Source organism: Stegastes partitus, unplaced genomic scaffold (assembly GCF_000690725.1).
Source record: "Stegastes partitus isolate 25-593 unplaced genomic scaffold, Stegastes_partitus-1.0.2 Scaffold383, whole genome shotgun sequence".
Taxonomy (NCBI): domain Eukaryota; kingdom Metazoa; phylum Chordata; class Actinopteri; family Pomacentridae; genus Stegastes; species Stegastes partitus.
In genome coordinates this window covers 197,635-212,557 of record NW_007578114.1, presented here as the reverse complement: position 1 = coordinate 212,557, position 14,923 = coordinate 197,635, and the positions used below count along the sequence as shown (strand labels likewise).

At 41.0% G+C, this 14,923-nt stretch overlaps 1 protein-coding gene across 2 annotated transcripts in view; it reads right to left on the bottom strand.

The window, feature by feature from the left end:
- Window positions 1-14,923, bottom strand: part of aplp1 (amyloid beta (A4) precursor-like protein 1) — a 43,775-nt gene that overhangs the window by 11,048 nt on the left and 17,804 nt on the right. For both annotated transcript variants that reach the window (XM_008284987.1, XM_008284988.1), the window contains exons 2-6: window positions 7,150-7,329; window positions 6,116-6,245; window positions 3,017-3,129; window positions 1,694-1,878; window positions 1,292-1,590 (exon numbers count right to left, since the gene is read on the bottom strand). In XM_008284987.1, coding sequence (XP_008283209.1) covers window positions 1,292-1,590; window positions 1,694-1,878; window positions 3,017-3,129; window positions 6,116-6,245; window positions 7,150-7,329 — 907 coding nt within the window. The remainder of the gene's footprint in view (window positions 1-1,291; window positions 1,591-1,693; window positions 1,879-3,016; window positions 3,130-6,115; window positions 6,246-7,149; window positions 7,330-14,923) is intronic.

The following is a 14,923-nucleotide window of genomic DNA, read 5'->3' as shown; positions in this document are numbered from 1 at the left end:
CGTCCATCTTTTATACAGTCTATGATCCTGATCCATCCCGTCTCCATGTCGGGGATGATTTACAACTACAAGTAATGAATGAAGTTACTGCTGTTGTTCCATGTGTATACATTCGTGCAACTCTCTCACTTTGGAGACGCTCAAATGGATCCTGATGCTGCACTCAGAGGAAAGACTCCTACAAACAGCTGGAAGCAGCAAATTCATCTTCAGCTCCTATCAGTCAAGTCTTAATTACAGACTTTGTCTCATCGCAGCAAAGTCTGATTTTTATGGACATTTCAGTTGGTAATAGGTAATTTTGACACGCAAACCGTCTTTTGCTTTTTGTGATGTTTTCGGATCAATGTTGTTGCTGAAATGTGCACGAAGCCATTTCCTATCCGATCGTCTTGCACAACTCAAAGTCTGTTGCTAGAGCGTGACTATCCAGTAATGCAACAACATGTGGTTCAGACTTATGACACGTTGAAAGTGATACGGAAACGTCACTGCGCCGAGTAAGATCATGATTTTTACTCACAATTCACATGTCTGTAAGAAACTTTACTCTCCATTAATGCCATTTATTTAAACAAAATCTATATTACTGATTATAGTGTTAATGTGTTTAAATGTGCAGCAGTCTTTCCTGGCTGTAGTTTATATTCTTGCATTGTCTTTTATTCAAATTGAAAAGCTGTACCATGAAAACAGTGAGCTGCTATGTGACTTATAGACAAGACAAGAATAAATGTTACACAAATCAGAAAGAAAACGAGCATTTTCTAAAAAAAGCATAAACTAGAATGAGAGCTTTTGCTCGTACTTTCCACAAAAATGACAACACCATAGCACACTCGACCTCAAACCACCTGTGAACATAAGACACCAGCACGCTTTGGCTTTTCCCTCCAGTGCTCAGCTCTGTTTGCCACGCAGACACCGAGACGCTGTCATGATTTATCCTCCTGATTTTCGTTCGTATTCAAGTTCATGTGTCAAGTGGTCGACTGCTCTATTTACTCTGCACATGAGCATGAACTCTGCTCGGGCCTTGAAGCGGGTGTGAAAGTGCACCAGATCGACCTGACATGCACACAAATGCACATTGAGCGAGGTTAGTGGTTTGTTCGTACTGATGGGAAGCCTGACGTGGAAATAAATAAAGCACACAGTAACGCTGCATTTAGAAAGAGGCGCTTGAACGCATGGTGTATGCTGCAGGAGTTTGACATTTTTTGCGTTGCTAACCAAAGATGCTAAACGACTTTTCCCAAACAAAAGAAAGGAAAAAACGAGGACGACTCACAGCTGTCTCCCTTCATCAGAGGTGCAGATGTGGTGGGTTTGTGGCTTTTCTCGTAGTAGAATGAGTCCAAATAGTCTGACGTCTGGTAGGGACCTGAGTCGATGGGGTATTCATACTCCTCGGGATCTTTCACGGCAATAGCCTCCTCATCCTCCTCTTCCTCCGCCTCCTCCTCATCCACTTCCTCCTCCTCTTCTTCCTCCTCTTCCTCCACCACTTCGTCATCCTCCTCTTCCATATCGGCCTCGTCCACATCTGTGTCCGGAGAGGGACTCGGAGTGGGAGCTGTCACTTTGGTGCTGTGAGGGAAATAAAAAAAACAGTGGGTGGTCTCATGACTATTAATATTTTAAACAAACCCTCCTACAGCAACTGTTATGTGGTCAAGCTGAATCATCTTACATGGAGTTGAGCTTCTGGGATGGAAGTGTCTGGGAACCAGCAGGGATGTCTCTCTCCTCAGTCTCGCCTTTGCCGCTGGAGCTCCCTCGGCTCGGGCAGCACACGTATTCAACGCCCCGGAAGTGGTCCCCACACGGCAGCAGCATCCCGTAGCTGTGGAGCTCCAGATTGTCTGCGGTGCATTCCTGACACAGAAAAAAGAAGATTGAGCGGAGGGTATCCAAATTTAGGACATGATTTGTAAGTATTGTGAAGGCAGTGCTCACATAGTGTCACTAATCAGCAGTGAACCTCTGAACCCTAAGAAGTTTCTGGGCATTTTTTTTGCTCCTATTACATTTTTACTCACAGTGGGCTCATTTTTTTTACTGCAATATAAAATTCCTGCACCTCTATGGAAACAGGGCAAGTATCTAGAAATACAGAGAACTCAAAAATGCATTCTGTGCAGTATGGCACACTTTATTGTCATAAATTCTTAAAATAAAAAAAAAAAAAAGAGAGGCTAAAGTTGAATTTCTTTGATTATTTATTTTAGAAAATTTGAAGAAAAAAAATGCAATCAACCTGTATCACATTTTTTCAAGGGCCAAACAATGTTAACAAATACAAATGATTGCTCTGCATGCTATACATATTTTATTACTTTTTTTAAAAATATCTTTCCATTCTTGTCTCCTATCTGCTCTCTATAAGCCTGCAGCTCAGCTCAGTTAAGGCATAAATTTCCTGAATTTTTGCCACCTGACTGTAGGTTGCAGCTGAGTCACTAATGGCTTCACAGTTGCACAGAAGAGTGCAGAATTTTTTCATTTTTACAGAATACATTTATTGAAAACAGATTATTTTTTGCTGAATTTTTTTAATGGTTTGGTTTCCAATGGAACAGAACGCCACTGACGTGTAGTTCACAGACCGTCGGAAAGCTGGAAATCCAATGTTTTCTGATTTAAATTTAATTTATCATTGAGTGAGCTCGAAAATAAAAAAACGCATTTTTGTGTTTCAAAGAAAAAGTTGACAGGATGTGATGTGAAGGAGTGTTACTGCTGGAAGTGTCACATTTCTGCTCTGCAATAAACACCTCTGTTTGCTGGCAAAGTGTGACATTGTACACAACACACCTCTAGTGTGGTGTTGCTGCTGCTGTTAGGGGCAGCTGCATTAGAGGTTTTAGATCCACAATGGGTCAACATTTACAAAATACACCACTGGAAGGTCTCATAATATCGTCTGAACACCTTTCTACTCTTTATTCACTGGCTCTTAACGTAAAATTGTAAACTTGTCTCGAGAATTTAGAGCTGCAGCTTCTCTACTCACCTCCTTGGCAATGTTGTGCCAGTACACGTAACTCTTGCAAGCATCCATCTGCTCTTGGTGGAGGAAGCGGCATCGGTCGGGCACCAGCAGGGCCTCGCTCACGTACTCGCCTTCTGCAGCAGAGCGGGGTTGAAGGGAAAAAAAAAAAAAAGAAGAAGAAGGGAAGTCAGTGCATGAGATCGTCAAAGCAGTTTAAAAGAGTTAAACCTGTGATTGAAGTAGATGGAAGCAGATGAAAAATCAACCGTGAACACGTTGTAGCGAGGAATGAATGAAAGAGTATAACAAGTAAACCCAAAACACATAGAAAGTAGATGAACTAGAAGTCTGATAGTGAGCTGGAATAGTTAGATAAGGTGCATAGATGAGGTCTGACAGAGAGCATAAATGTGTAATGTGCGAGCACTTGGAACAGACAAACTGTAGTTACACGAGCAAGTCGAGGACGTAAAGTAAAAATGTACTTTGCTTAAAACGTTTGTGAAATATTCATTGCAGAAATCATAAATGCAGATGAGGGCTTTGTATTATGTGGCAAAGTGAACAGAAATGAGCAGTTTTTATATTTCGGTCGATTCTCTCGACTTCAAGAGCCAAAAACATGTCCTGTTGCCTCCTGCGTACTGTTTTTTTTTACTCCTTTAAAACGGGTTCTTCGTACAGCGGTACTGTTGCAGGCTGTTATTTAACGATCACGCACAAAGGGAAAGTATTCACCGATACAACGGGCAACACAAGTCAAATGAGCCACAGCCAGTTGTACGGAGCAGAAGACGGAAAGCGTCTCTTGAACCACGAGACTCTCTGTTCATTACTCATTCATTCATTCACTCATTCATCGTTGGTCTATCTGGCCCCCTAGTGGCTGTTAACGTGCATGACCTCTGCACAGACTTGCTCATCTTTACATGGTGCTTTGTGTGTATTGCACTGCCTACACTTTTTTTTAAAAAAAATACTACTTATCTACAGTTAACCCTCTAATGCTCAAGCAGTTTTTGAGCGTCTCATTTTGTCACATTTTTATTCGCTGTGGGTCCATTTTTTGTCCGCAGTGGAAACTCCTTCACTCCAAAATGTCTTTTGTGCAGTTTGACGCAGTTATATAGTCAAAAAAAATCCCCCCCAAAAAGGTCGAATTGAATGCATTAATCATTTCTTAAAAATTTTAAAAGGTGAAATCCGTATGTACAACATTTTTCCATGTGCCCACAGGTGAAATCCATATTGGAAAATATAATAGTGGCTCTAGATACTAAAGATATTTTACTACCTACATCTTTTATTTGTTTCCACACTTGCTTTCTCTCTGCTCTGTGTAAACACAGCCTCTGAATTTTTGCCATGTGACTAATAGTGGCAGATGAGTCACTAAAAGCTTAACGATTAGACTGTGGAGCACAGAATTTTTTGTTTTTAACAGAATCCAGAAAGACCAAAGGCTTTATTATTGGGATTATCTTTTAAAAGGACATATATAATAAAGGACTCTGATGAAATATCACAACTTAAATCTTAGATTAGGCTAAGTTTCCTGACAGAACGTCACGTCACACACGAGTAGTTCAAGGATTTGTTTTTCTCACATGACTTCACCATGCTGAATGTATCTTCCAACAACTTGCTTCTCCGTGTGCTGTTTTTGAGCCATTTCATTCATCAAGTATGTTTTATTTTACTCTTTAATCAGTTTGCCCAACATTTTCCCACAAGCCCATAGGTGTGATCCATATTGGAAGATAAAATGGTGGCTAAAAATACAACAGATAATTTACTACGAACTGCAGTTCACCTGAAAACAATTTTTTAGCACGTGACTATTGGTCGCAACGAGGTCATTCATGCGTCTAAGGATTTTTTTTTTAGCAGCTTCTGGTTCAAACAGTTTAGTTTTGGCATGTCTTTGTTCCGGTTCTGGGCCGATGTGCTTCTGTTCACGTTTCATGTGACTAACCTCGTCCTGGTTTCGTGTGTGAATTCTCTCTAAACACTCTCCCAGATTGTCGCCTGCACTTGGACCCACTCAGCCTGTTGCTTTCACTATTCTTCCTGCCTCCTGCTCTGATTGATTGGACCGGTACTCCAGCGCCGCGCTCCAATCAAGCGGCGCCTGACACCACAGCACCTGGTTTAAAGCTCGGCCAAACTGTCGCTCTGGGCGGCTGCGATTTGTAGCGAGCAGCTCGCCTTTGTGTCTCTTTGTTTGGTGTTTCTAGCGCGTAGACAGATTGTGATGGTGCCAAGAAACGTCATTGTAGAACTGTCAATTGCTTTGCTACATGTATGAAACACAAGCACCTTTTCCTAAATTGCAGTTTAGGGATAAATGTTTAGATGCCATTTCTACGAGTGATAGTCCCACATGTACTTTGGTTTGTAAGTGCAGGAAAAACCAAGATTTTAATTCTGAGATCCTTTCTTGTTCATATAGTCCAGGTAAGGAGTTTTTTAATTTTATTTTATTTGAGGAGCATCTTCCATCTTTCGGTCCTCCTTTATCGTGACCTGTGCTGATACCAATAATATTCTACTCCTCAAAGTGACATGAAACTCTGGTACAACTTCGATCACATGGTTGTTTGTTTGTTAGCTTTCCTTCAAACAGGTGGAATAAAATGAAATATCACGATTTTAAGCTTACATTTGGTTAATTTTTGCCGGCAGAGCTGCACGTCACACATTATAGATTTAAGCCCTGATTCTTCCTGACATTTCTTTTTTGTTTTTACAGTTTCTGCTTCTAATAAATTGCCTAATTCTAGTGAGTTTTTCAAGATAATTTGACTTTCAAACCTGCAGGTGGATTTTGGGGGTTGGACTTTTAAAGCTGTGGCACTGGGACTGAAAGACTAAAATTTAAACCATTGGAAAAAAAACAACCAAAACCATGATTATCTTGCATGTATTATTGTGTATGAACACATTTATGTAGTTTTCCGCTTCGACACACAGTCGTGATTAGTTTTCAACACAAACCTGAAGCGCACAGTGATTCTACAAATATTATGTGAAGCGTATTTTTCCACAACAACTTTGAGGAAACACAAAGCAAAGCCTGGAAAAATGCAAATCAATGTAAATGCAAATGTAAATTCTTACCCAGACAGCGGTAGGGCAGGACTATGAAGGGGTGCGTCTGGCAGTGGCCCCAGCCTTTCTTACACCAGGCGGGGATGGTGACGGGTCTTTTTGACTCCTCTATATGGGAGATTGGAAGCGCTGGGTACATCTGACGCACGAGTACATGCAGGACGGAGACGCAGAATACAGACAGGCGGACGGACAGAATAGAGGGATCGATGACAAGAGGAGCGGAGGACGGGGGAGGAATTGGTTCGGAGGGTAGAATGGAAGTAGCGGGATCAGGGGGGAGAAGAAGAAGAAGAAGAAGAAGAAGAAGAGGAAGAAGAGGGAGAGCACAGTCAGTGGGGAGACGACTAACAAGGGAGAAAGTCATGCAGCGTATTTTCTAACTACTAGAAGAGGCTAGATCAGATGAGGTGCACTAAAATTAGAATCATTCAGTGTTTCAAAATTTACATCTGGCTGTTAATATTTAAACTTGAAGGGTGTGTTCATAGCCAGATTTGATAGTAATCATAAAAAGAGAGAGTGGATGCACACTAATGCTTTTTCTTTTTACAAAAATCAAGTAAAAAAAAAAACCCAAACAAGGCTTTGTGTAAAATGTCTCAGCTAATCGCATTAGAGGCCATTCGAGCTCATGGCTGCCTCTGTGTCTACTTTGGCCTCCAGATGGCGCTTGGCTGCCTTTACTGCTCTACTTTAAACTAATATTTGTGAAAGAGGAGTGTGAGGAGAGTATGTGTACCGCTGGCAACGTCTTAATGAGTACACATACAGCAATAGGTAACAAGAGGAGGAGAGGTGGATGGTGGCACAAATGGAATATTGTAATATTCCAACAGACCACTATCGCTCCACTATATATACTTAAATATATAGATCTGATAGGGCAGGTGTTAGACAAATCAAATTACAGGAAAAGGAACATGAGTTTTGACTTCCCTGCAGCTTCATGTAATATTCAGTCTGATTATTATTTTTTTTAAAACTCTGCTGTTAGTGTAGAATTGATTCATTTGAGCTGTTCAGGTTGTTCGGATCCCTACCTCCTGACAGTAGGACAGGATTTCGCCGGGCTCTTTGAAGCAGCCCTGGCGGCCCTGAGGATCCGGCTCCCACTGGCCGGTCTGTATGTTCATGTGCAGGAGCTGACGGCCGCAGAACATGGCGATCTGGGGCTCGGCCAGCTGGGGGCCTGGCCCGTTCACCTCGGCCATGGCCAGAGCCTAGAGAGCAAAAACAAAAAGAGAGAGAGAGAGAGAGAGATGAGGAGGAGTCAGTGCAAACACAGTGGCAGAGAATATTGTGTCTGAAGCAGATCCAAGGCAGATAAACCACAGATAATTCCTAAATGCACTCTAGCACTATCCAACATTAGGCCACGAGCGTAAAGACTGAGTGCAAGATCGAAGCGGAGAACGCAGAGGAGGCTAATGCACGGGAGGATTGACTACAGTGCCAGCTTCAAGAGAATAATGGCAAACCTAAAAAATCTGAGAGATCCATAGAAGACGCCCAAAGTGAATGACAAAAAAGCTCCAATAAACAGGCCGACTTATCGACTGGCGGCCTGTTTGCTGACACGACTGATATCTGAGAAAACAGAGGGGGGGTTTGAAGAGGAAGGTGCATAGCAAGAAAAAAAAAATTACGCAAGCATGTAAAAGACTCTCCCCCTCCATCCCCTCCTCCACCGGCCTTCTAGGATGTTGCTATTGATCGAGGGATATGTTGCCTCGGCCTGGGGGAGGGCCCAGGGGACCCCACGTAGAGGAACAAACAGCAGCCAGGGCTGGGAGTCAGGTGTTAATACAAGCTCATTGACCGATGCGCCACTTCACTACATTAACACACAGGACAGAGACAGAGGGAGCCCAGGGAGGAATAAAGCCTGGGAGGGGTTAGGTAGGCAGGAAAGAAGCTCTATAAACAGCACAAACAAGCACTGCTTCTTCTACCTTAACAGACAAAATGGATTTTCCAGAAAAAAAACAACATGACAGCACCAAGTATTGTGAAAAAAAAACACAAAATCATGTTCCACTGAATGCCTGAGTCATCTCTGGTGCAGAAATAAGATGTTTTTCTGCAGACAGTCTCCTGCTGGTCATGTAAAATAAAGCAATGTGGGTTTCTTAGTGCAATATATCGACAGTAACACTCATGATAGAGAACATGTGATAATGTTTACCGTCTACCCAAAAAAGAAAAAAGAAGGCATCACAAACCACGGAAGCTCATATCCTTTCATCTGCACTGACAGACAGAGATAGAGCCGCTGACGACAGGCAAGACGAGCGACGCTGAGCCAATTAGAAGGAAGTTGCCCAAAGGGAAGACGTAGAGGAGGAAAAATATGGGAGAGTGACGCCTGATCAAAGGAAAGCCCTGCTTTGGCCGAACGGAGCTAAAGTGTTTGAAGTCCTAATTAAAATTCATGCCGAATAAAATAAATATATAAAAGCCCTCGGAGTAAATGTACAATAAATATAATAAGCCCCGAGCAGTCTATGCATTATAATTACGCTAAGAGGAGTTTGTGTTTCTGCATGTCTTAGCAGATTTCTTACAAATTATGGATCTACTTTTCATTACTGCTGACCGTTTCCCAAAGCATAGCAGAGGTTTTTTAAGATTTATGAACGCATTCACAGAACTTACTGGAATTTTTTTTTTCTTTCCTGCTATTCATTTAAATTGTTGGAATATCAATTAGGAGATGATTGCCAAGTTGCTCGAGACAGGTAATCAATTATATTATTTCAAATCCACTTACTGAAGGACTTTTTAAAAGACTCACTCTGGTGATAATCAAGTCTTTTACAAGATGTTCATATATTGTGTTTTTTAACATGATGGAAGACATCATGAGTGTAATAAACAACACCATTACTGAGCATTTTGCACCTTGAAACCGCAGCGCAAAAATGACTGAAATGAAGGAAGTAACTTGTCAACTTAAAGGCTGCAGCTTCCTGTGTCATAATACGTCTTTAAAATTGAATTACTGTTTGCACACGTTGGCTGAATTACTCGTTCTAGCATAGATTGTTTTACGGTGTTGATGGTGTAGGAAATATGGACATATGATAGCGATAGCCCCAGCATCTTCAGAATACTCTGTTTTATCATCTATTTTTATTGTAAAATGAAACCATAATTTCTGAAATAAACATAACGCCATATTTCAAAAACTGAGACCATAAACTCATTAGGAAAATGTTTACTGTGGGAACAAATCAAGTAAAAAGTAGCAGCACTTTCTAATAGAGTTCTATGAAATGTGATTTCTTTATGCGACCCAAGGAGTCGCCCCCTGCTGGCTGTTAGGAAGAATGCATGTTAAAAAATACTTCTGCACCAGTTTTACTTTCCAGAGCAAGAAGCTGCGTCCATCTTTTATAGACAGCCTGTAGGTTAGCTGGTGTGCTCGAGTTGCAGCGATTGAGGAGTGTTGCATGGAGAGAGAAGCGAGGACTTGAGCCATTTAAGGCAGGAAAGGCTGATTTTCATAGAGAAAACTTTTAAATATGCTACACAAAGATGAGGTTTTAGGAATTCAGAGTTATAGGTAAAACTCTCTTGTGCACAGTGAGATAGATTCAAAGTTCAAACTGCTTTTAAAAACTGCAAAACTGCAATTTTTTATTTTCTTGAGTGCATATGTTTTCATTTCTCTCCAAAAAAATTAAAAATAAAAAGATATATACCGCTCTCAAACATTGCCACTTTGCAGCCATTCTGCAGTTTTGCCACTTGCTGACATCTCACTCATCTCATCTTCACTGTGATAGTTTTCCAGCTCAAATTTCAAGATCTTGCAAGTTATTAATCACAGCATTGGGGCATTGCAGCTCTGAGCTGCTCAGAAGGTACGGATAACATATTAAAGAACATCTAAAATCACTGTCGTAGGTTTTGAAAAACAGTTGATTTATATTTAGTTTTTTTTTTCCACAGATTTTACATGGTTAACTTGCAACACTTTTATTTTTAGTTTCACAATATTAATGTAATATCACCCTAGAAAATTCAGTTTTTTAAAAAAAAACAAACTCTTTTTTATTAGTTTCACTGAATGCAAACAGAACAAAGTAGGAACACATTAGGTCCAGAGGTAATCATACCATCTGTCGGTTATATGAATATCTATTTCAAGTAGCGTCTAAAAGGGATGAGAGGGGAAGAAGATGTGAGCATCTATAAACTGGAGGACACGATAAATAAGAAAAGTCCATATACACAGACACGTGTATATTATTACATATCTATACATATACACATACACGTGTGCCATGTGCATATAAACATAAAAATAGATGTTTTTTATTTTAAAAGGAATAAACAGGGAATAAGTAATGTATCCAACTAAAGGATCTTGCATCCGGGTCCCAGGTCTTAGCGAAAAAGGTTACATTTACCTCTGAGCAACTACTGACTGCCTGGTCTTGTTATTGACAGAGCTGAATTGGATCTTTTAATTGGTTAAGTGTATTGTAAGATAAGCACAGGAAAACACTGCTGAAGCTGCTGAAACAGTCTGTCTAGAGTAGCTGCTGAGCTAATGTCTAAATAGATATATCTCTTTGAGTCAGGGAAGGTCAGTGCCACAAAGAAGGGAAAAAAAAAAAAAAGAGAGAACTTCCGGATATTTGAGAAGATAACCTGGCAGCTCCCTCTGGTCCGGCTCTCTCATTCTGCCGGCTCTCCACTACTGCACTTGCAGAAAATCAATGCTGAGCGACTGCAACTGTATCGCCACGTTCCCCCCAATCAATAGCAGTCCATCAGGAGCCCGAGGCCCTGACCTCCAGCCCAGCAAGGCCGCACTCCCAATCTCCAGCCCAGATCTGGGGCCCGATTAGATCTCCCTCTCATGATAACCCCTTATAAGAAATACTGTATGTACACCTCGGTTAAGTCTGTTGCTCCCACAAAGGACACAAACCTCCTGCTTGTCTTTGACCCAATTTGGAGCACATCCGTCTTCACATTCTGGTCGGCAAAACAGACGACATCACGCAAACGTCACTCAGGAGCTGACATCACATGAGCTACTAGACCCCGTGTGATGCTACGCAGTGTCTTTGTAGGTGTTTCATTTTGCAGCAACAACAACAGTGATCAGCGTGCGTCACATCTCTTTGTTCTTATGAAAATGGAGCATTTAGGACGCATTAGTTGATGGATGTATTTTGTGGTGCCAGCTTTATTTATAACATGCAGATTGGTCAGATTGCAAAACTCTTTTTCAAAACCCAAAACACAATAGGTCTGCAAAACATCTGCCAAGAGTGTGTTTGAACCTCTGCTTAACAGTTTCTAAGGATCCTGTTCAAGCACAGCCTTGCATTCCAGCAAATGTTGGCCGTACTTGTTTCAAGAACACGCCGTTTTCATTTGCTTATTTGATCATGTTTAGTCACATGAAACCATAATTGCTGTATTAGACTAAACAATGCAGCTTTTGTGATAAAGCCAGACAATTATACTGTGAAGCATCCATATTTTATGTCCGTCTTGCTCAATTCAATTAATAATTTGCGTCTATTCTTCTTAAGCTCTGAATCACATTATTGTTTTTCCCAACCTGAAGCACCGCCAGGAAACAACCACAGAAATATCTGGGTGCCAGAGCGCCGTTGTCTGTGCTGCAGAGCGGAGGAACGCATCTGCCAAGTTGCTAATCTCGTTTAAACGGGAAATTGGTCAGTTAACCAAGTGCAAAATCTACCTGATAAAGATGGTCAATTGGACGGGATGGTCTGGGGGGGTTGTGGATGATGAAGGGAAATGGAACAGGATGGGTGATTTGTAGCTAGCTGGTGTTTGCAATTAACAGAGACGTAAAAATAAACAGAAAATTAAAAGTGAAAACCTCGCGAGAATGTTTGTTTTGTTATGAAAACATCCTGAGAAAGTTCTGCTTGGTTGTGTTTTCAGATGTTCTTCTTTCGTTTTCTAAAGACAATCTAAAAGACCACCGTCCTGTGTCATCGTAGTGAGAATATTCTATAGAATTAACTTGTATAATGAGCTATCTCCCCAACATCGTTAAAATATCCTTAAAATATTGCAAGCATGCAAATAAAATGTTGAATCTTTGCCAATATGCATTGAAAAAAAACGCTTTGTCATCTGTCATCAATGATACGAAGAGGGTTAAGGCCCCTGTGATGTTTTATTTTTATTTTATCCTAATTTCTTAATAAGAAATATGACTTTTTTTCTTGGAATTCTGACTTTAAAATTTGAGTTTAAACTCTTAATTGTATTTTTTTTCAAAGCCAGAATTCTAAGAAAAAAAAAAAAGCTTGATATCATTTCTGACTTTAAATTCTGATTTAAACTCTGAATTCACATTTTAAATTCTGACTTACTGAATTCAAAATTTCTGAGAGGAATAAAAATCAGTAGACAATAACAATTCCTGAACTCTGGTTTGTTCTTCTTTTGCCATTATTTCCCATAATCTGTGACTCTGACATCCTCAAACCACATTGTTTGAATGTTGCAGTTAAAACATTATGTCTTAGTTACCTTTTAACCTTACGGGAACATTACTTGAAATGTTAAATATCCCTAAAACATTATTTAAACAGCTTTCTCTATTCACCAGTCTGCAAACACATTGTGGTTACTTGTCATGACGAACAACCTTTTAATACTTAAAACATTCTTATTTCATTGAACATATGAAAAACATTAACACATTTATGCATCAAGTTTTGTGACAGACTTGGTGTTTTCATTGTGCACACAGGTTCCAAATATTGGTTATCAGCCTCCTTGATTGATTATTAATAATCGCTATTGGTATCGACCCTGAAAAACCTTTTCAGTCAACCTCTATATAGTGCACTCTAAATCTATTAAACACCAGCATGTCAGCAGCGTTTAGCTCAAAGCACTGCTGTGTTTGAGTGCAGCCTCACTGAGCTGCTAACGTGTAAATTAGTTTGCATGATCAACCTGTTTCACACATATTTCAATGCTACTTGGCGTTATTTGAATATATGCGTGAAAGATTTTAATTTTCTCCTTTATTTCAACAAAACCGATGCGTGATGTTTACGGAAAATCAAACAGCACAATGTCCTCTTCAGGATGCTTTGGCGTGTTTAGTAGTAGATTGCAATATTCACTAGAAACAGATTAAAAAGGCCCAGACAATAGTCCTCTGTTGTGAAGGATTAGGCTTTCATTCACGGCTAAAAATAGCCTTTGCTCCAGTGAATGAATCACATTCTTGTGCCTTGATTAAGCGTTTTCATCCATGTTTTACATTTCCAAATTATAGCTGTAATTCCCTTTGGAACGTCAGACATGCAGTACAAGATTTGCAGTGTCTTCGGTGGTACGCAATTTCCATTTTGAAGCCAATTAGACGTTATGATGTTAAGACTGTTGTGGCGTGAGCGTGGCAGTGTAAGTCCCTCTGAACACTCTCGACGCACGGATCCAGCTGGCTTCAAAATGCGGCTTCGCAATCTGTCAACAATGACACCTCTCAAGTAAAAGGCAGGCTGCAGATTCAGTCGGCGAGAAAACACTGTAGTGTACCGAAGCGTCTCCGTACAGTGCAGTCTGCAGGCGTGGAGTGGGGGGGGCAGGAGTTGGTAAAGCAGTGCTGTTCAACCATCCTGAGCCCCACATATCATGTCCTAGTGCTGATGAGGCTGAACAGGCAGACAGCCCAGCAGCCTGACAGCTCCCCAATGCAGGGAATGCGGCATCATTAATAACAACCTGGTGATATAAAGCCAGAGACATCGATTGGCTTTCTGCCTTTTCACCAGATTCTTTGCCTCCGTTAGCTCCCTTGATATTCTATTATTTCTCCGCTCGGCTTCTCCTTATCCACTGCATACTGACTGTGCTGTTTAACTTTGTAATCACGCCTGCACCTTCACAGTCTCCACAGAAAACCACCACAAGGAAACTGACGGCTCCTGAACCACTGGACACCGAGGAGCAGCTGGTTCACATACAATAACAATTCATTATATTTTTTTTTACAGAAATCCCTCCAGTGGTAGAAATTATGCTGCAGTGAGAAGCACACACACATACCAAAAAAATAAAATAAAAATAAAGCAGATATGATGTGCTGTAAGCTGAGCGTAAACACGTCTGTCAGTCAGTCAGGGCTGAGTTCGGGCCAGGCCAGTACATTTACATGTTCCAACAGCATCTTCCATCCTGTTCTAATTAAATTTTCAGCACCTGTTCCACCCTTATGTTGCAGGATGACTTCATCCTCTGTCATGATGCAATCTCTCGGCCCTGGCAGGCAAGCCAGAGCAGAGGAGGCAGAGGGGAGAAGCCCACCCATCATTTGTCACCTTTTTACAAGCTGCTGCCCGCCTGTACATTGAAGAGTCATACCTAATGGTCCGAGCAGATGCAGAGTCTTTTAATGTCGGTGTGCTGGGAGCAACACGCCGCGTTATGTACACACAAAGCATCTTCCCTTACATGGTTGAATCTGTTCCTGTGTGCATCTGTGTGTATTTATAATTCATTTGTTCCGTACTTCCTTTGTTATCGTACATGCTTGCAGTGATCAAAGGTACGCGCCCTGCGTCTATGTACTTGTATGTATGAAATCCAACTGAAAATAGACTGCGTAAATACAAACTCTCAGGTCAGAGATGCATCGTAGAGAGCTTGCTTGACACCTGATGATTAACGGCAGACATCAGACCCCCAAGGAGCTAATCTCTACTTACTCCCTTCTACTCTACAGGGACCTGGGATGTCCCTGAAACACACCGTGTAGTGATAGTGGAACCAAACATCACAAAGATGAGGCATCTT